The sequence below is a fragment of the Colossoma macropomum genome, unplaced genomic scaffold (genome assembly GCF_904425465.1).
Source record: "Colossoma macropomum unplaced genomic scaffold, Colossoma_macropomum, whole genome shotgun sequence".
NCBI lineage: Eukaryota > Metazoa > Chordata > Actinopteri > Characiformes > Serrasalmidae > Colossoma > Colossoma macropomum.
Genome location: NW_023494792.1, coordinates 7,007,641 through 7,030,143, shown reverse-complemented (window position 1 = coordinate 7,030,143; position 22,503 = coordinate 7,007,641). Strand labels below are relative to the sequence as shown.

General features: G+C 40.1%; 1 protein-coding gene across 2 annotated transcripts in view; it reads right to left on the bottom strand.

Moving 5' to 3' along the window:
- Positions 1 to 5,423: 5,423 nt before the first annotated feature.
- The window catches only part of LOC118811511 (polycomb group RING finger protein 3), a 39,838-nt gene continuing 22,758 nt past the window's right edge, over positions 5,424 to 22,503 (bottom strand). For both annotated transcript variants that reach the window (XM_036575741.1, XM_036575742.1), the window contains exons 5-10: positions 19,868 to 19,923; positions 19,437 to 19,547; positions 14,141 to 14,226; positions 8,474 to 8,611; positions 6,904 to 6,984; positions 5,424 to 5,661 (exon numbers count right to left, since the gene is read on the bottom strand). In XM_036575741.1, coding sequence (XP_036431634.1) covers positions 5,614 to 5,661; positions 6,904 to 6,984; positions 8,474 to 8,611; positions 14,141 to 14,226; positions 19,437 to 19,547; positions 19,868 to 19,923 — 520 coding nt within the window. In that variant the 3' untranslated portion in view covers positions 5,424 to 5,613. The remainder of the gene's footprint in view (positions 5,662 to 6,903; positions 6,985 to 8,473; positions 8,612 to 14,140; positions 14,227 to 19,436; positions 19,548 to 19,867; positions 19,924 to 22,503) is intronic.

The window sequence follows — 22,503 nt, the reverse complement described above, 5'->3', positions numbered from 1 at the left end:
AAAACATAAACAGCATTTATGGCTCATAGGGGGGTGCCACTGTGAAGGTTGGTTCCTGAAAATGATTCCCCGTTAATGCAATTAAAAAATAATAATAATAATAATAAGACAAACCCTCAGCTATCTGAAGGACACCACCTTTTGAAGCATTCTTGCTTTTCACAATTCTCAGCGCCCTGGTAAAACCAATTACCCACTAAGATAACTGTGGATGCAACTGACGTGTAAAAAAAACAAAAAAAAACGAACCAACTGACCAATCATTTTGTGAGATCTGGCAACTAGCAATCACTGGCCAATCATTAGCACCCCTCAATCAGTGTAACCATGGAAAAATGGTGAAGATGCAGTCCCGCTCAGTTTCACAAGGACAAAGGTTGTGCTGGCAACTGGCTTCATAATGCATCTAAATGGATGTCCATCCCCCACCCCACCATGTACACAAAACAAGTGATTACTGGACAGCCTAATATAAGACGAGCAAACTGAGAGACAACAGAAAATGTTACAACCTGAAACAAAAATACCACAGAGTACATTTCAACACTGTTTTAACATGCCCTCAGTGCCCTGGCCTCACACCTTTCACTTGGGGAATCCACAGTGCTATCCTGACCACCATTTCATTACGAAGTTTGTTAGATAACCCCATGGAGGGGTGAGGGATCAAGTCAATATAAATGTAGACTTTTGCAGCAGTACTTGCCCAGAAATCAGTGTGATCTGACACAATTTTCTAACAATAAATACTTGAAAACATTCAATTTGCAACACCCAAACTGGACTGTATGTAGCAAACCACTTCATCTGTTACATGGCTGCTTCATTCATTTGCTCTGCTAGCGAGCAAAGGGCCGCACGGCTAGCAACAAAGAAAGAAAGACAATGTACCATGGTCCTTATTCTAAACTTAACTGTGTTCAGTTTAAGCTAAAGATGGCAATTATTTAAAGTGTATTTATGTAGAGCTCAGTCTTTTCAAAAAGCATATCGCTGCAGTCAAACAAAACCTTGTATCTCCATTTTATACATTTTGTGATGAATGGACCAAAGGAAATGGCCCAAAATTACCTGGAAAAGACATCTGGTTCCATTAATTTACATTAAAAGTAAAGTATGTTTTTACCTTCTCCTGTAAAGTTACCACTTTGGAGATAGGAGGTTTGGTTCCAACAGCAGTGATATTACAAAGTTTGCTTAGCTATCTAATTAGCTCACTGAGGCTACCCTAGCCAAGGGCAAGTGAGCTCGTTTTGGAAAATCTGCACCTCACTGTCTCCTTGTCCAATTCGTGAGGTGAAGTCGGCCAAGGGCATGTTAAAACAAATGCTGAAACACAAGGCTAGTGACAATTTTAAAATACACCTTCTAGACTCTGGAAATGCTCTGATTCTGAGGTTTGACTGAGGGAGATGGACAAATTGAAATCGCTGTCTAAATCTTGACCTCGGGACAGGATCCTCCATATCCTGTCTAAACTCCAATAATAATAGTACAGCCTCTAAACAAGCCCAGAGCCAAGCACACAGACCACCAGAGAAAGCAATAAAGCGACTGGCCATTATTGTCTCAGTCTTGGCACCATATGGATGTGGACAGAGCCCACGCAGGCCAGGGCAGTGGACTGGAGCTCCTGTAAGCTTCTTACAGCCTGCCTGTCAAGTGGAGCAGCCCTGATGTCTCAATGCACGCCAGATAAGACTGAGCAAACATCGATTCATTCCAAAACTCAGGAGGAAGGTGTCTACCTCTGAAATGCTAACACTCACGTGTGACTGCGCGAGCGTCCTTGACTTTGAGAAGTGTTTCAAACAGAACCCGTGTGGAGGCCTGTTCTGCAGCCCAAAGTCTTTACTGTTTGAGCTTTCTTCTCTTCAGGCCAACCAAGCTCAGAAGATGAGGTGTGAAAGAAGCAGGTGGAGCTGTGATTAGATCCACAGCAGTCTGCCAAGAGTTGGCTACGTGGAAACACTCAGAAATCGTGAAGCTTTGCAAGAAATGCCTTTTCTTAGAGCGAGTGTCGCTGGGGACGGCGCTGTCCTGATAGTTCTGCTTTACTATTCTCTCTGTTCTGCTTCCAGGACCACACCAGGACAGCAGTCAGATACAAACAAAAAACAAACAACAAAAGAGGCATCTTTTTTTCAGACAGGCTGGAGAAAAAAAGAGCTTTACAAAATCCAAGAGCACCAAAACACATCAAAAAAGCAGAAAAAGCGACAAACACAGATACTTTTCACCATTCCCCACCGATCTGCACCAAGGTAAGGATTCTTTTTGTTTTTTTGTTTTTAATAACAAGTGTATAAAACATTAGCACCATTTGTCAGCTCAAACGAAAGACGAAAGAGAGAGAACCACCAGCCTTCACCATGGCAAACGACCTAAGAGGAAAATCCCACCCCAAGAACACTCCCCAGAAATCCTCACACTTTATAAATTAAAGTACAGGAAAAAAAAAAAGAATGAAAACAAAACCTATTTAACACATCATTTGTTCCATATTTGGACCATTCATGAGTACACGCTGCAGTACACCGGTGGTCTGTTTTCATGATTTCATCCAGTAATGAAGACAGTTCATTTACAACTCGAAATGGCCAGCATACAAGAGAATGAGACTCGACTGAAATGAGAAACAGCTGTAGTAATATGTGGATTGCTCAGAAATGACTCAACATGACAAGCTCACAAACCTACACATGACAGGATGCAGTTAAGCAAAACTTGTGCTTAAAATAAAGCATGTTTCTTCATCATGTATTGAGATTTTCCATAAAAGACATCAAAACGGTCATTATTTCCAGAGATCACTTTTCCTGGAGCCAATGGACAACACTTGTTACAGGCAAGATTACAGTCCTAAACACATAAGATGAAGACTTATGTAGTATCTTAATGAAGACTTTGAGAACCAAATAAAATGAGATTTGGTCAAGCTGGTTTTGGCATTTACCCGTGTGAAAGTAGACAGATATAACAAGCAGCTACAAGACCTCATTTTTGTTTTTGTTATTTTTTTTTTCTTCAAACTACTTTGTTGTCTACCAAGTTGTTCTTTTCCATACCACAAAGGAGGCAAAGTTTTAGTAAAAATCAGTTACGCAGTTCAATATCAAAACTTTCTTCTTGATTGATATATATATATATTTCTTCACTGAGGAGTTGAAAGGGAGGAAACTGCAAGTACTGATACAAAGAGAGCCCTTTAGAACTGCAAGAGACAGCTATGGAACTTGTACAGCAATCCAAATATAATGGACACGTCCATATCTTCAATGAGGGCTCCGCTTAGAAATAAAAATAAACAATTTGTAATAAATTGTTAATTTAAGACACTACAAAAGAAAAATGGTGACTATCGACGAGACATTTTCGGATTACTGTTCGGTCTGAAAATTCTTATCTGGTGCGTGTCAATCACATTTGTACAAATTGTGATGTTTCCGTTTTGCCTTCCACACAGCTTGCCATACAGAAGAAAACATGAAGCCTGAAGGGTGTTCTTAAGCCTTTGGCACTAAAAGTAGCAAAAAACATAAGAGGTGCAACTGTACATATGGATGGCCATGTGGGATACATTCGTTCGGTAGAGGAATGGGCTACTAAAGCTTCTGTCTAGGCCTACATTTTTTTAACATCTCTTTTGTTATCAAGTGATAAAGCCTATGTATTGCATATATGGTTCTAAGACTGGGTGGAACCAAAAAAAAAAAACCCAAGGACGGATGCAGGGATGCTGTCTTGATTTCTGTGCTGTGTTATGTCTGTTTTCCAGAGACACAGAATTTAAGGAAATGTATAGAAATGTTTAAAGCAGCAGCCAACTTATTTCCAGAACAGGCTACTGCTTCTTAAAGGAACATTTTGGTGAAAAATCAAATACATGATTTCCGACTTACTCCAAATGCAATCGATCAACCAACACATGTCTGGTGTTCAAATTTTGCTTCTTTGGTTTAGAACTGGAGCTGCTAGGCTAATGGTGCTAAAAAAACACTGGACGTCATTTGTCACTAAAACTGCATCCAAAAATACATGCCAAAGTCTTCATATATTCACTTCAAATTACGCTGATAAGCGTATGCTTTGTGAATACCCTTAGGCCTGTTTCTGGTCAAATTACATGAAACATTGCAAACTGCTTTCAGGAAATAAGTAAATCCAGTTATACTGTGTTCTAAGTCTGCATCGACTTATCTGTGCGACCTGAATTAAGACCTGGATGCGGTTTGAACAGGTCAAGAGAAGTTTTGGGCATATAGTTACAGAAGCGGGTTGGGTGACTATTGACTTCCAGTGTTTGTTAGCAACGTTAGCCTAGCAGCTCCAGTTCTAAACTAAAGAAGAAAAATTCAGACACCAAACGTGACTTGGCTGACTAACTGCATTTGGGGTAGATGGAAAAATCACAAACTTGATTTTTTGCTGAACTAGTCCTTTAATGTGGGCAGTTTGTTCATTTGAAGAGAGTGATTACATTTTCACATGACTAATACGTCTAGTTAACAATTCATCATTACACAACTTTAATAGCTTTGCAGTTGCTAATTAGTAACTTGGGAGAATGGTTTAAAAGCACTTTGTCATTTCAGAATTGCTTCTGATTTATATCACTGCCGCTTTCACACTCAGATACTGAAACATCCCCTTCAATTACACAAGAGGAGACTTTTTTTCCTTTTAGAGAGATAAAATCATGCCCTCTGCTATGAGGGCCACATTATGATATAGAATCCGACTCTGCAAGTCACAAGTAATCTGTATTTTCTGTGTCCCTATAGAGTCACATATCTGCAGTCTGAAATACACATTTTAAAAATGCACCTTTGTGAACAGTCAATCATTAAAATCTCTCTCGCACTCACGCTCGCACGCTCATTTTTACAATTCATCTATCAACTCTTCTTATCTCTCTTGCGTTGCTGTAACAATTTTTTATGTACAATACTCGTAAATAGAACATAAATTACTACACAAAATTTGCTTATTCACAATTCCACTTTCAGTGACGCAATAAGGAAAAGGGAAAAAAAAATGCTCTGAGACAATTCACAACTCAAACGTATTTAAGAACAAATGTCTGTTGTTGGATTCTTATAGTTCGTGTGTGCTCCCGAGCCTGTGTTGAGCTGTCGAGACCTGAAAGAGAGCAAACAGTGAAAAGCTCCTCCTCTTCCTCTCCAGTGAAGAGCGTGACGGGACGCTATCGCCAGCGGGAGCGATGTGCGTTCATGTATATAAAAAAAAACTGTTCGGCCGACTCACGTCCCATCGGTTTGTTTGTTGTTTTGCGTGTAAACAGAACACCAGTAGTGTCTCGGGTTCGTGTGTCTCTCTCTTCTGTACAAAAGTATAAATATATGCTCTCTCTCGGTCTTCACATATCTAGGACGTAGTGGACGAACAGCAAATGGAAGAAAAAGCCTGCAGTTGTTTGGCTAAGCCGCCAGTGTAGCAGTAACTGAGCTGGTTTCCGTTGTTTGCTGGCTCGTGTCTGGTTCGACTCCTGGGATAGGGGTCTGTTTGGTGCGGGCATTGATAGTCTCTGCATAAATAGTGAGTGTTGCACAGTCCTGGGCCACCGGGCCAAAAACAACCATTTTTGTCCAACTACAGCAAATCCATTTTGGGTCTGTAATGCAGGAGTAGGGGGGATTTCTGGAACAGAGACAACACACAAACACATACAGGCGTGATTGAAAGCAGCCAGGAGCAGGTCAGCAGGGGCAGCGAGCACTGGCATTCTACAGCGCATTTTTTGGCATTTCTCTTTAAAGGTTATACATCTAATTACAGCTATGCACCCATAAAAGGGCAAATGAAAAAAAGGAAATATTTACTTTCATTGCACTATACGTCAGTCTTTCTGTATGGTTAGCACACACAGCAGTGGACTGCAATAAGAACAGAATAAGATTTCTTCCAAGAAGGTCTTTCTTAATATGGAAAGGGACAACTAAACATTAAGTTCTGAAAGTGGCATGCTTGAAAAGAACTGTAAATAATCCAAAAATGACACTCATTTATGCAGTCATATAGTAAAAGTAAATAGCATTTAAAAATTTCTTCAATATCAGCTCCACCAACATAGCTACTCAATACAGAACATGCTGAACTTTCAAGTAGGGGTCGGCAATGTGACAATATTTATCGTTATCGTGATAAATGATGTCACAACATGCTTTTCTGAGCATATCGTGGATACAGTCAATACTTAAAGTCAATATGAAATCACAATGCATCGTCCTTCCATCCCACGACACATTTCCAAGTGAAGCATGGTATCAGGGAAGGTTTCTGAGCTAGCTTTAGCAGTGTTTTGCTCCATGATATGAGGTTGGTGGAAAGAGGGGTGAAACATGATATTATTGGTTAATATTATCTTACTTGACCACTGGTGCACAGTGAAATAATCAAAAATCAGAAAATGTTTTAGAGGCGGACAAAAGTCATTACATTTTAATGGACGATTGCAGAAAAAATGAGAATTCTGTCTTTCACATGGTATGAGATGATTAATTGTGCTTCATTAATGTGACCGGGGTCATGAGCTAACAAGGTCAAAAAGGTCTATTTAGATTTCAGGCTGACTAAAGAGCATTGACCACCTGCATCATGCATTACAAAGAGAACATAATTAGTCCTGTTTATTTACATTTGATTATTTTCAGTGTGGAAACCTTACACACAAATCATTTAGAGTATTTTTATATGTGGCACCACCGGTTCACCTTTGTCTGTGCCAACTTATCCAACCTCATCTGTTCCAACTGATGTATATTGTGCATCATGATAATGTCAAATGTTTTGAAGTATTGTGATGTTATATTGTTACCATATCACCCACCCCTACTTTTAAGTGCTTCAGCTTCAATTTTAAAGCAGAATTAAACTATTTACCTTAAATCTCCATCTTGTCACCACAACAAATTTCAAAGTGTGGTCCTTGCCCAAGATTTCTTCATTGCATAAAATGTCCAGCTGAAAACAGAGCACACATGTTGGTCGTTGAGCAAAGCACAACAAAAGCAGTCCAGGGTTCTGGATGCAGCTGGCAGCAAGCCTTCAGCCCGTTCATTTGCAGACATTATACGAGCTGTGGATACGACCGCAGAGTGAGCCGCTCCAGGAGTTTTTGCATTTCATAATGTCTTCGAAAAGGAGAGACACCATGACGTCTGGAATGAAAAGAATCCATCTGTCTGGTCTGGGTACCTTACCATCAAACCCTATCAAAAACAGTAGGAGTCCACATGTATAACCGGACATCCACAGGTATCCTGCAGGGCTGGCTTTTCCTGACATAGATTACAGCTAGTCCATGACCTAAGAGCAGTTTTAGTAGAGAAGCCCATGTAGCATTGGAATTTAGTGTGTGTTTAAAAAAAAACTTTATCTGCAAAGCATCAAGGCTTATATGAGATTGAGATATATTCACATGAGCACCGCTACTGCATGTTTATGTGTCTCCTGATGCTGAAAAATTAGGATCTTCTACTTAATGGATGTTTTAACTGGAAATGAAATAAACAAAGGGCTGACTTCTGCACAGTACTGTATGTGCATGTATGCAGATGCTATGATATTATGCATATGAAAGTGTATGACCCGGGCCAGGACGAGACTGCGGAGTAGCATCACCACAGCACCCCCTGCTGGGTAAACTCTACACAGTGCACTGCCTTACACCATCTTAGAGGTAGATAAGTCAGGCTATCATTTTGCTCTGTATAATGAGCTAAAAGACTACAGAAGTAATGAAAGGATAGAAAAGTTACAGGAACTTGCTTTCACTATTGTTTTATTACCTTTACTTTATCTGCTACTATGAAGTGTAATTATCACCATAGAACCAATTTCTTTGTTCCTTAGCTTGGTAGGAAAATTGAAGCACCGACTTGTGCTATTTTGGATTTACGGTACTTCATTATGCTTCCAAGCAACAATGTCTTCTCAAAAGAGAACAAAAGACATCTGACAGTTATATTGTGTCAAACCAGTTTCAGACAGATCTGTGTGGCATGAAGCCCACCCACAGGCTTTTCTAGAAAAAAAATGGGCGAAGAGAGATAATGGGGCACCAACAATGATTAGCTGTGGCGCAAAGTGCGTTAAAATCCTGCTTACAATGCTGCTGACAGGCGGCACAGTATATGACAGAAAGCAAATGATATTACAAGAGTTTCTGTTCTACTGAACATATGGTGAGTGGCGAAAGCTTTGTGGGAAAGCGTGGCAGTGTGAAAGAGCTTCAATATCCCACACAGTGACTCACTGAGACACCATGACTGAGAGGGAAGACACATGCCAAGAGATATATGGCCCATTGTCATCACAGCAGCAAAACTCAACAAGGTAATTTCAAAAGAGGAGGCTTGGAATGGGCTTCTGGAGAGGGACGGAAATCTGGCCATATCTCTAGAAGGACAGAGAGGCCAGCGAAGTTATGCTGTGTGCTGGCTGAACCTACCTCATTGAAGGATGTCAAGTTGAGCTTCTTGGCGATGAATTTCTTCAGGTGGAGGACGGTAGCCTGGGCCGAACACCGGATCCATTTACGCTTCAGTCCACGCAGCTTACTGCTGTTACACTCCAGACAGATACTCACCTGAAAGAGAACAGGAGAGAGAGAGTAAGCACAGTACCAGGTACATAAGAGAGAAGACCAGTACCTTTAAAGTAAGAGAGAATACTGGCAAACAGATGTAAAGGAGTAATCATTATTAACCGACTCCGATTCTCAGCATTACATAGTTCACAGTATATAACAAAAGAGGAAAACTGTTTGGGAAACTCAGTAGCCAATGTGTCCCAAATACGCCCCATACACCATAACATCTGTGCAGAAAAGCACTGACTTTGCTATCTTTCATATGATTTCACACCTATTTGCCAATCAACCAAATAACTGCAGTAAAAGACCCCTTTTGAGGATTGTTTTTGTATGTATTCCAATTAAATTCCGTCACCCTACCCATTTTCCAAACAAACTCCCAGAAAAGACCAAATGCCAGTGGGTGCTCAGTCACTGTCCTCAGCCAAGCTACAGTTTGAGGCCCAGCGTGCGTGTATGTGCCTGTGACGGCCCAGCGTGAGCGTGAGTCAGAATGCATTAGAGCCTCCATGCCTCTTCTCACAGCTTCTCTACAGGTGAGAGTGTATGCAGGGACAGCACCTAAAGTGCCATTCTGATTGCATTAGCTTTAAATGGGGATGCATCGTAAAAATTAGTGGAGTATTTACTTCACATTCCCATTCCTATTACTAAAACAAACAGTGAAAAATGTGCTCATTAAACTAACTAAAACAAAACAGAATTACTGAGACAAAATCTTTTAGTCTTCATTTTTCAGTGCATGAATGAGAGGTTTGAAACAGATCCCTTCTGTGTTTGGCTGTTTTTAAGAAAAGCTAAAGCAAAGCTGAGCTCAGTCTATGTTGTTTTAATTTTATTCTACGCTTAACAAATACCTACCATCACAGCATACGCCATAATACTAAAAACTTAAAGTAAAACTAAACTACAAACTCAATTCTAAAAACTCTGGGATAGTAGGTACAATGCAAATAAAATCAGAATGAAGTGATTTATAAATCTATTTTGACCTGTTTTCGAACAAACACAGTATAGAGACAAGATATTTAATTTACTTCATCACCTTCACTGTCTTTTTGTACATGCATGTTCATTCTGAAATTGATTCCTGCAACAGGACTAATTTAAGCCTAGGAATATTGTTAAAACAGGGGACGTAATCATGCCTGGGTGGAAAAAGAGCATCCAGGAAAGGCCCTAATCCTTTATGAGCAAAGATGGGTCAAGGGTGACCACTCTGCCAAAAATGCATCAGCAAAACAGTTTAAAAATAACATTTCTCAGGCAGGAATTGCAAAGATTTTAGGTATTTCACACACTACGAGGCATAATAGTATCAAAAGATTCAGTGAATCTAGAAAAATCACTGCGAGTGAAGGGCAAGGCCAAAAATCACAACTGAATGTCCATGACTTTTGACCCCTCAGACTGCAATGCAAGTTAAAAATCCACATAACTAGTTAAAACTACTACACTCACCGGAAGCAATAAGTCAACAACGCCCATGAATGCAGTCAAATTCTTTGGACTCAAGCTCTTCTGAAATGCTCAGTGGAAACATGTATTGTGGTCTGTTGAGTCAACCTTTCAGACTACTTATCAAAAAATGGATGTTGTGTTCTCTGGACCAAAGAAAGAACTTAACAACCTTGCTCTGTACCTATTATGTACATTTGCCTACTATAAAATTAACTGTGTAAAAAACCCTGACATGTGTCAATCCCAAACATGGGAAGGGAGTTGGTGTGTTGTTTTCTTAAGTATCAAGGCACTTGAGCATTTACTTGCATTGTTTGCAACCCAAGCTGATCAGCTGGCTACTGGCTCACCAAAAGTAAAAAGACCTGTGTTTAAGGATCCACTCTGGAACAACACTCACTTCGGCCAGATTCTGTTTATAAATGTTAAATGCAGGCCCATTTGAAGGTCAAACAGTGCAACTGTGGTGGCTTAATCCCCAGCCCCCTGGTGGACACTGTGGACAATGAACTGCAGATGAGCACAGCAGCTGGTCAGGGAAGAGAGCTGCAAAACAAACAGGCCAGCGCTAACGGAGCCAGAGTCGAGCGGCAGGAGCCTCTGCCATTAGCGCAAGAGAAAGTGAAATATGACTTTGTGTGCGTGTGTGCGCGTGTGTGTGTGCGTGTGTATGTGTGTGTGATTACTGGGTCATTACTGCACAGCCAGGCCAGTTCTAATCGACACAGTCACAGAAATGACTAATGCAGTATTCACTCAAGCCAATTACACCTTCAGATCAAAGCAAGGGAGACAGCACACATTTCCAAAAGAAAAAAAAACAAAACAAACGCTCCACTGGAGGCTGGGATTTGCTAATTATCATTGGCTGAAATCTAATTATTATAGGGGGTTAATATGCTGGTATGATTACGAACTGATCATCATGCAATGGCACCTGTGATGCATATCAATTTATACACTGTGGGAGTCGCCACACGCTTCAGGTATGAATATGAATATGGATATATACGGTCATATGCAAATGTTTGGTCGCCCCTGGTCAAATTACATGTTTTGTTGATTTTCCGAATGAAAATAAGTTTACACATCCTCTACAGAGAACATACATCTGCAGATTTTAAAGCACAATTACTGTTTAGATGCTTAATTTAACATACTGTAAAAAATAAAACATAAAATGTGGTCTGTTTAAAAGTTATGGCATATTTCATATTTTATTTTTTAATAAAATGAAACCAGCAAATAAACAGAAATTTTGCACCAAAATTTGCAAAATATAAAGTCTCTGCAGAGGATGTGTTGACTTATTTTCACTTTGATTTACAATTTGATGGGGGTGTTCAAATCAAAGGGTAATTGACACCTGAAAAATGATCAATTTGTCATCAGCAACTTTACAGGGCAGGAACGTGAAGAGCCAATGGATCTGTATATTATAGAAGTTATATGAACTTCCAGTTCTTCCAGTAGCTATTCGAAATGGAACAATACTCATTTCACCTGTTGATAAAAGGTGCAGCCTCATTCAATCAGGGGTTTTTGTCAAGCTGCTCTGTCAAAATGTGTACCATAAAAAGTGCAATAGAAATAAAACTGAACTGAAATTGTGTCACTTATAAATGCAGAAATAACTGGATATTGAAGCTCCAAATAATCTGCTTCTCCAAGTTCACTTTACCAAAAGGGCAAAACCATGATGAACTCACAAAACCCTTTTTATAGAAATGATTAAATGGAGGAGACTGGCAGCAGCTATTCGAAAAGGAATTACACCCTGTGCATTTCTCTTTTCCTCATGGATGAATAGCGAGTGAGCAGCCTCATTAATTCAGCTTTTTCTGTACGGCCATTATGTCTGTTGTAAAACTACTAAGCTGCCGTGTCTACTGTAAAAAGTGCTATACAAACAAAACTGAATGGAATTAATGCTCCTCTATGCAACTACACTCTTATTCTCCAACTGAGCTGTTCTTGCTGATGTTAGTTTGAGTCGTCAGCTCAAGGTCATGGAGTGGAACGCTGACCTGCAGACACAGAAGCTGAAGCATTCCGGAGCCCCCCCAGCCAAGCAGAATTCCTAAGGGAAATCTTATTTATTTGTTACATTATGAATGAGGCTAAAGTGGCTGCCTCAGCTTTCACACACTGAGGCACAAAAGCACGCGCACAAACAACATCAACAACACAATGCACACAAACATCAGAGAGGGGGAAGGTTATATATACACACACGCATGCATTCTCCCCGACAGTTTGCCGTGTAGTCAGGGCAAATTCAGCAATCTCTAAGCAGCACACTCCTCATGCACAAAAAAACATTCACCCCAAGAATATCGCATATACACACACATCTCTTACTGCTGAATATTTGGAGTCCAGAGCTTTGAGTCCTGAGTACTGCAGCATACACTAGGTCTGGCCCAAACAGCATTTTACAGGCTTCAAATAAGCCTACTTGTTGGTATTTCTGTATCGCTGGAATATTTGTTCTCAAAATCACCCTTAAAAACATTTATTAATCGCTGATTACTGATGGACATGATTAATCTCTAATTAATGATGGATTAATGTTGCATCCCTACTTCCAACTCAAAACACATACGCAGAAAGAATATATTTTTTAATTTACCCTTTCCCTAAATCATACAGCCATTTAACACATGCATTCTTCCCAGAAAATTTAACAGGAATTACACTGGAAGTGTTTAAGTGCGAACGCAAACTGGAGTCACAATCCTAATAAAGTCACAGTCATAAGAGACAGTAATTTACCTGCATGAGACCTAGTACAACACTTGAGAAATTACTGAGAGGGCTTGTGTGAACAGAAGCCGCTACATTATCAGGAACCACAAAGACATCCAGATTATGTTTTTTCCAGTAAATGTTTTCATTTTGCTACTGAAAACATTATGGGAGTGTATTTTGTACATGATTCTAGACAGAAGCTGTAAAAATCTACCCTGCGTGTGTGCATAAGTGCTTCTGTGCAAAAGTGATGCAGCAGGGCCAAAAAAAAGCAGAACTTTCTAGTTTTTACAAGAGAAAAAAGCTGAAAAAAGTATTTCTCTACATGATTTCGAAGTGAAGGAGCTGTTAAGTTTTCTTGCTGAGAACATCACCTCGTGTTTTCTGGGATTTTTGTGGCATGTATGAACGCTAGCAGTGAAAGTAACTCGATAATGTCCTCAGTTTTGAGTGTGATAGGGGCCATATATACACACACATCTCTCACTGCTGAAAATACAGAGCACAAAACTTTCAGTCTTCTGAAACAACCCAAATACACACACACACACACAGCCTCCTTAGATACAGAAAGGGCAAACGTTCAACTACAATCATCTTTAAACTCAAAGAAAAGCAATACACCATGATCCATATTCTGTACACATAACCTGTGAAGCAGTGTCAGCTGCTGCCCTTTGAGGGACAGTACTGAGTTTGGAAATAAGACTCAGAGCCCCAATCTTTAGTCCCTGCATTATTAACCACCTCTACCCACCACACAGAGGGTGGACAGGAATACAAAACAGCAGCATCGGAATCATCGGAATAGATGCTGCACAGCACAAAAGGACCCGAATCATACTGCAAGTCCCAGCAGTTGCACAGAGGTAAAGGAGAGAATTTGTCTTTTATAGTGCTGTGTACAAATACACCTATAAAAGAAATGATGACAACTGTAACGCCTCGGTGACCCAGGAAAGCAAAAACGAGTTTTGTAAAGGCCTGCAGTGTAAAGAGTAACTCAGCAGACACAGCGTGCTTCATACAGACCAGACTGTACTGACAACCAGACTGAATAAAGCCCACTGTTCTTTATCTTAGTATAAAAAGAACAGAGAGAGAGAGAAACAGAGTGAGATTCTTTTGTCTTTTTCCTCTACATATGCATATGTACATAGACACGGCACTGAGAGAGAGAGAGAGAGAGAGAGAGAGAGAGAGAGAGAGAGAGAGAGAGAGAGACAGAGACAGAGACAGAGACAGAGACAGAGAGAGTAAAAAGAGAGCAAAAAGATAGAGACACAGAAAGAGAGAAAAAGACACTCTTACCTGTTCATCACTGCGATGATAATCATTATCCTCTTCTGGTTTCTCTTCTCCGTCCTTATTGGCTCCGTCCTCTGGTTTCACATCACCTGGATTTACAAACAACATATATAGAGATGAGTAAGTTAGAAAACAGTGTGCATAGAGATGTATAAGACAAGAGTTTATATTGAGTTGAGTATGTTGGAAAAAGGTGTATATATATATATATATATATATATATATATATATATATATATATATATATATATATATATATATATATATATATATATATACATATATACACACACAGATGAGTAAGACAGAAGAGAGTACATATACAGATGTGTAAGTTAGAGAACAGTATATACAGAGATAAGGTAGAGAAGATGGCCTTGCACTTCCTCTAGCCATTAGTGGACGAGGGGTATTCCAGACCCATTTTGAATAAGTTGCAGGAACCAATCATTTACACAGGTCAAGTAGGAATACAGTAGAGGCCCTCAGTACTGCTGTCTCCACTAGGGATTAGAAACAGAGACTATGAAACAAAAACAAACGTAGAAAACTAAGAAGAGTGAAAACTTTGCTAAAATGCTTTTTCAGCGTTCCCAAAATAGGTTTCCAGGACTTTTCCAGGACAACTTCCAAGTACATTTCCATGACTAGCAAAACTGACAGCTTAAAATGTCAGTCACTGTTACATGCCATGGCACGTATGTGTAGTTTAGGCTGTTTTGGTGGAGCTGCCTGGCACAGCTACCTTCCCACTGGTGGATTCAGTTCTACTCAGGTGACCAATCAGGAGGAATGACATCAGTGAAAGGGGAGGAGCTTCAGACTTAAGACCCTGCTGAGACAAGATGGCAGGAGGGCTGCCTTACATCATTCAGAAGCTCTTAGACACAAGGTTTAGAATTCATGCTAACCGCAATCTTTTTGCATACATTTGCCATGTAGGGGTTTTTTTGGTAAAAGAGATGCAGTAGAAAAATCACTTTAAAGTATTTTACATAACTAAGAGCTTAGCTTAAAATCCTTCTTAGTCCATTTGTCAAGTCCAGTCCTGTTGGTAGTTTTAAAACCTAGGGAAACGTGCAGGCTATTAGGGCGAGCCTGTACCTAACACTGGTAAACACACTAGGTAACTTTACCATGACTGGGAAACTAGCACGGACATTTTCAGTCAAGCTCATTTTTGCTAGATTGGACTGCTACAACATGTGGTTGTAGTATGAGAAGAAGCTGTATGACTGTGATAGAAAACTCTAAGAGAACCCTGGCTGGAGTTCTGGGGGGCTTCTGCTTTAAGCTAGAACCCAGATCCCGCTTGATGAACAGAAGTAGGACTGAGATAGTGGACTGAGCAATGGGGAGGAGAAGGGGAGCTGGAGAGTCAAAACAGAGGAAATGGAATGTAGAGATGGAAATTTATAGGATATCAGATTGGAAGGGGGGGGGCTTCAGGCATAATCCTCCTTCCAAACATTGGTTAATTCATAACTCCATTTAACCAGTTAAAAGTGTGTATTTTCTATCAGTTAAACTATTGGTATTGTTATTTTCAGAAGCCTAATATCTGCATAGTAAGCTGTACCGACTGAATGGGCTAAAATATAGAGGAAAATAGCAAAAATACTTTAAATGTAGGTGTGTTTAACCTGTTTGGCCTTGTTCAGACATATCTAGTCCAAAAAATACCCATATTATTGATATCCATGTTCAGGAGCATGTTTGGGATCCATGACTCTATGCATTTCTAATCAATCCAGAAGCCTTTGATAAATGTTTTGATTCATCTATAATTCATTCCAACATTTTTTATGCATGCATTATTCAAAACTGTTAAGCCCTGAAACCTAACACTGAGCTAGTGCGGTAGGTGACTGGTATAAACAACAATATTCAACTCTCGACTCCATTCTGACAGTTACTTTATTAAACAGGCTGTGCACTGGATCATTAATCAGCACACTAACACTGCCACCGCCACCTCCCCAAAATGCAATTATGTCAAACTGATTCCCCATCGTATTTATAAGCCTCACAAAACAAGGCCGCACCTAATCAATGGAAACGCATTCATTTGCGACTTTTCTTTCGCGGCCAAGGACGGAGTTGGAGTAATCAGCTGGAAGGATGTCCCGCACCTCTGAGGCAGACACAGATGGACTGAACTCATTAGAGGCACCCCTCAAAGAGGGACGGCGAGCAGGAGAACACGGTAAAAAATAGGGTGGCTACATCACAGGAGAAGCTGGAGCATCGGCTGTTACAAGGAGCCAGAGAGAGCGTTCAGATGCATCAAGAACAGCTTAAGATTTTGGCTCCTGCTGCAGTTGTCCAGCTACTTCTTGGAGAAACTCTAAACATCCTCTCACTCCGTTCTAATGCTCCTAGCAGTGCAGCAAGCCGAGTGAAAGTGGGCTAATCTGTAGCAGGCGGGCTGTGCAGCTGTGAAACAGGGGATTTCGTGTTAAATAAGTTTTCTTGCTGGAGAGGAGGAGAAGAGGGTGATGGTTTGTTCTGTGCCTGTTTCTCTTCCAGGCAGACTGGGGCTGTCAGAAAGACAGACTAATCCTGCTCCCAGGCCCACCATCTCTCTTACTTTGAAACCGCTTTGGTAATTACCATTCCGATGGGATCAGGGATACACTAGCAAGTGACCTTCCTGGACACACTAGAGAGTAGCGGCCAAACTAGGTCAGAAGCAGGGCTGCAGTTGACGTTTATTTTTATAATCAATTAAAGTTGCAACTACGATTATTTACATAATCAATTTATTTGCAACTAACCATGACTGCTATAGTCAAATCATTTGCAACTAATCCTTACTTCCACAATTGCAACTAATAATTATTTCTGTAATCAACTGGTCTGCAACTGGCAATTGTTTCTATAATCAGTTGATCTGCAATTAGTAATTATTCCTAAAATTGGTTAATTCACAACTAATGTCCATTTCTATAATTGGCTAATCCGCAACTAATGGCTATTTCTATAATCAATTAATCTGCAACTAATGATGATAAATAAACTAATGAAACCATTATGCACAATCTATTGGCTCTTATTCAATTAATCAAACCATTACGTTTTCTACAGTTTGCCCAGGTTACAGCAATGCCATCATTCAAAGTTCTCTTATTCAAATCGTGTGCCGAACGATTTCTTCTTTTAAAAGTGCAATAAAATATCAAAAGCCATCTTGCCCCGATGCTTCCTTTAGTGTACCGTAATCAGTCAGAATAACCACATGTATCACATTAACATAAACAGCACACAGAGCTTTGAATAACCATTGTGTTTTACATAAAGAACACAGACTGTTTCCCCCCACAATTGTCAAATAATTGTTGCAGCCTCAGACAAAAGCCTCCCATAGTTATTTAGAAAAAATAAACACATTATAAGGCCTTTGGGCAATGCTTCTTTTACCCAATTATAGACTAGTAAAAAGTAGACAAACTCAATGTGCTTGACCACACACACACACACCTGAGCTTCACTAAATCACCATCCTGAAGAAGCACATGCCACTTAAGCCTGACATATAGACTCAAACTTGCATATAAATGACTGACAATGCAACTGAGGAAGAGAAATACCCAAAGGCTATATATATGTATGTATCTCCCTTGGAGGCACTGTGTGCATTATGAAGCGCACATGACCACTTGTCAAGCAGTAGGCACCATTACCGCATCCGCTAGCGACACCGCGTCACTTTCTGACACAGCTTTCAGCTTTTTGTAAATCAGAGAGAAGAGCTAGCCGATGGCGTTAAGTGCTGGAACTGGCACCCCCTACCGCAACACCCCCCACCTTTCTCCCCTGTCTCTCTCCCTGTCTTCTTCACAGCAAGGGCAGAAGGAGCATGCAGCATTTAAATGAACTGTTATTGTGAGGCACAAGCCTGCCAAACGTGCTGTGACAGTGGGGAATGAGAGACCACTTCCACTTCCATTTGAGCCTTAATTACCAAAATCAGGCTTGTGCATTAGGCCAGCGATTAAAGCTGCAGGCCTGGCAGGCCTCTGGGTAGCCATCCACACAAGCTATTAGCACCAACCAGTGCACACTTACAGCAGAGTAAAGACAGCCCTGCTCTAATTGGGCTAAGTCACCTCCTAAAAGAACATGGATGTCATGGACACCCCCATCAGAAGGCTGTTGAATAGAAAGTTGTGGTGAAACCACTGTTTGATTTATGATTAATTATTTATGTACTTGTAAAGTCCATCATCTATGTCTGTCTTTAAAGTGATAAAAAAAAAAAAAATTTACACAATTTTCCCTGTATCTCAGTATAGTTTAAGAAATATTTGCCATCTAAAGTTTGTCTCTTTAGTTCAGTTTAGTTTAGTTTAGCTTGGAGGTATGAGGCAAATGTAGGTCACATAATGGAAGCCCACGCTACAGAAACTGGAATCGTTTAAACTTGCACTCACCTCAACAGTGTTGAGTTGTTTAAAGAGATCATTTATGGAAAACTAATTTTTTTCTTACATTTATGAAAAAGTTAGACCTAGTATATAAACATTGTTACAATTTCAAAACACTGCTGTTCGCTCACCAGCCCAAGAGCGATGTATGATAAAAGAGCTCTGTTCTGAGTGGCTGTCCTGTATTATTGTGCTGAAACACTCAAAATACCTCAATGAGAATGGGCTGGGGCTAAACAGCTGTAGGCTGAAAAGGTGGATGAAAGTAAAGAGTTGGTTCTCATCACATCACAAAAACAATGAATTCAGAACAGGCTGGTTTTGCAGCACAGTTTCCATACATGGTCTGTACGGACTGGTTAGTAAGTGGTACATTTTGGAACTCTCACAAATGTTTCATATTATTAAAAACTCCTTAATTGAACCAAAAAGTGAGGGAAATTTAGTTTTCCATGATACGGGTCCTTCAAAGCCACCGTGACAAAACCAGCCTGTTTAACTGTAAGGGATAAAACCTCACAAATGTAAATTGGAATCTCTGTGAAAAAACAGAATACAAAATGATAGGATGAAGAGGATAAGTCATCTCAAAAAGACTTAGTGGCGTAGTGTGTCAGAAACCACACAGGCAAGTCTATTTGAGATTGCTTAATTTGCTTGTGACAAGTGTGCAATAATATATGAGCTTCTATTGCTTGTTAGCTACATCAACTTCACAGTTCCAGTGCAAAACAAAAGAAGCAAACTTTAGACATCAAAAATCTTGGCTTATTATTTTTTGTGGTAAGGAGACAATGTGCAAATTTGTCTTTTTCACAAAACTATTCCCAGCTGGATTATACCAGCTATAGAAGTGGGTGTGTGGAACGTACCATTGCGTTGGGAGTCCAGGTGGGGCTTCATGTTACACAGCTCTCCTTTAATGTCACCTGGTACCTCCATGCCCAGCTTCTGGTAGAAATCTCTCTGCTTTTTCAACTCCGCTGCATGGGAAAATATTTAGAGATTCATTTTGAAATATCACTCCAAGACTTATACATAATATCCATTAAACACTCCATTAAACATGGGTGCATAATAGCTTTAGTATCATTGTTATCCTTAACTGGTGATGTTCATTTGCTACAGGCCATTCATATTATTTGACTGCATTACAAGGCTCTTAATCATCGAGAAAAAGAAGATATGGAAGAAAAACATGTCTGATTTGAGGGTTTAGATATTTGAAAGGACATTTTGTAATCAGTCAACAGTGTCACTGGCAATGCTGCGTGCTGGATCAAAATAAATAAAAATCACCAACCTTCTTGCAGGCCTGGCACCAACTTGTAGACAATGTCTTGCATTGTTCGGTCATGGCTGAAAAGCGGAGAAAGAGATGCGATATAAATTGTAATGACATGGATAAGAGCAAGAAAACGGCATATTCTGTAATTGTAGCATTAAAACAATGAGTTTACTGCTTACTAACATCATAGTCATTACAAATATTACTATTAGATGACAACAACAGGAAAATCAGTTATTTTTAGGCTTAGCCTTAAAATGAGAACATAATATTAGCACTTGCAGTGATTTCAGTCATGATTCATGATTGAAACATTAATTACATGCTTCTTTTTTTACTTTAGTTTTGCACGCATGTCAGTGTAAATACAGTCAATCATGACTTATGTTACTACTGAATACTATACAGAAAAGGCTTTAGGCTTCAGCTGTCCATGTGATTCTAATATTGATGGTTCTCTGGAGCTGTTAATTACTGTAGAGGGAGGCAAAGCCACTAAGCATGTGTTGACTTGTTCATCTCTATGGCACCTGATACTGCAATCTACCTCTGAGACACAGTTAACATGTCATAAAGCCTTAGGGCACCAAGTCCCTCTGGCGAATAGTGACAACAATCCACTGATCCCACATTAACAGTAAGAGAAATCTGATATCAAAATCTAAAATGTATGTGGTTGATGCTGTCTGTGTGACACGACATCTCCAGATATCTGATCCTACAAAGAACGCAAAATGTACCCACAGACTGACAGCTTAAAGGAATTAAGATGCACGTTTTTCAGTCTAAGCTGTAGCACAACGTCAATTACCACAGACAGTCATTTCAGTGTGTTTCTATTTACTTATAAAAGAACAGGAAACATGGCTTGAATCACACTTTTAATAGACCTCAAAGGGCACTTGCTTTAACTTCTGCTTAATAGGTTCTATTATAAGTTGGTTTCAAATCAACAGGTTTTCTGTTGTTATACTAAGTACAGGGAAATTCTTTAAATTACTATCCATAGTAAATCAACCACATCCAACAAACGAGGCAGAGAGTGATTATGCGGAAAAACTCTAATACAATGGAGTATTTCTATAAGCCAAAAGTGAGGACTAGGACTGCTGTGTCACTTACCTCCTCACTTATGGACAGTTTTATCTTCTGGCTTGTTTATCCATTTATCACTTATACTCATTTAAGTGTAATTTAAAAAAAAACAAAAAAAAACAAAAAAAAACGCCAGCTTAAGTTACGTGGCTAACATAGATGGCACGGTGCCACTTTTCCTTTTCATATACTGATATGGATATTGAAATCTCAAGCATTGGCTGATACCGATCCCAAATATTTCTTCTTTAACCCTTTTAACTATAAAGCTTTAAAAAGATTTTTAACTGAAGCACTTCACTTAAAAGGGCCCATATTGTGGGAAAACTCAATTCTCCTTGCTTTTCTTGAAGTAAGAGAGCTGAAAGTAGACTGTCATTCTCAAACACTACTACACCACAGGAAGAAACACACAGCTGACAACTTCACATCACACAGTGTGAGTGTGTGCTATTCTTAGGCTTGACTTGATACATGATTGAATCAGATTAATTTTTTTTCAAAATCCGATCCTGCATTTTCTAGTCATATTGGCCTGATACTAATTCCTCTCCATACTGACATGCCTACTCTACTGGCTAACAGATCATTACTGCTTTGGTAGAGTTTTTAAATTTTAGCACATGCGAGATAAACACACGCAGGCCTACGTCTGATTCTAGATCAGCCAGCCTGAGCTGCAAGCTGTGCAGTAGGGTCCAGGCCAGTGTTAGCTCATCATCAGCTCCACTGGGGAGGGATGAGAGAGAGGCCATGTCCCCGATGCCCAGCCAGAGGGACCACCTGTTCCCCCAGGCCTGCCACACACTGGGGAAACAGTGGCCCAATTAGCCATAGCCATGCTACCACAGCGAAGGCCGGGGGGCCCTGGGGAGGGGAAGGTGACTGCCATTTAAAGATCATCATCAACAAACTATGTGTGTGTGTGTGTGTGTGTGTGCGCGTGTGCGCGCACGTGAGATCAGTTTTTGTGAGCTAACGCTGGTTTATAACACACAGACAATTCAGCAAATGCTTGCCAGTGATCAAACAGCAGAGGTGGCAAATACAGAGGGTGTTAAACTAAGGTCACGTTAATTATGCGCAGTCAGTGAGGATGGCATTTGCTTTGAGGGGGAACCCAGCATTGTTACAGGCTTTAAAACCCTCACCATCTCCCACTCCATCCTCACTTGCACTCGGCCCGCCTTTCATCTGGCTACAGGCCTGCATTTGCAGAGCCATCTGAAAGGCCCCAAGCAAAAACAGGCAGCACAGTGAATATTTAATGTGTTTGGAAAGTGTTTTTCATCAGCGTGTGAATGCTACTGTGCCGCCGCTAAATGACAATTATGAAATAACTGGCAACCAGCCCAAAGGCTGAGCCATTAATCAGACAATAACACAAAAAAAAGCTGAAAGCATATAGAGACCACCAACCCCACCAATTCTCACACACAGGCAATAATCCAAGAACACGGTGTTTTTAAATGGGGTTAAACGTTTATGCTAAACATTGGACTACTAGGACTCCATAAACATATAAAAAGTCAAAAAGAAAACATATTAAAAACAGT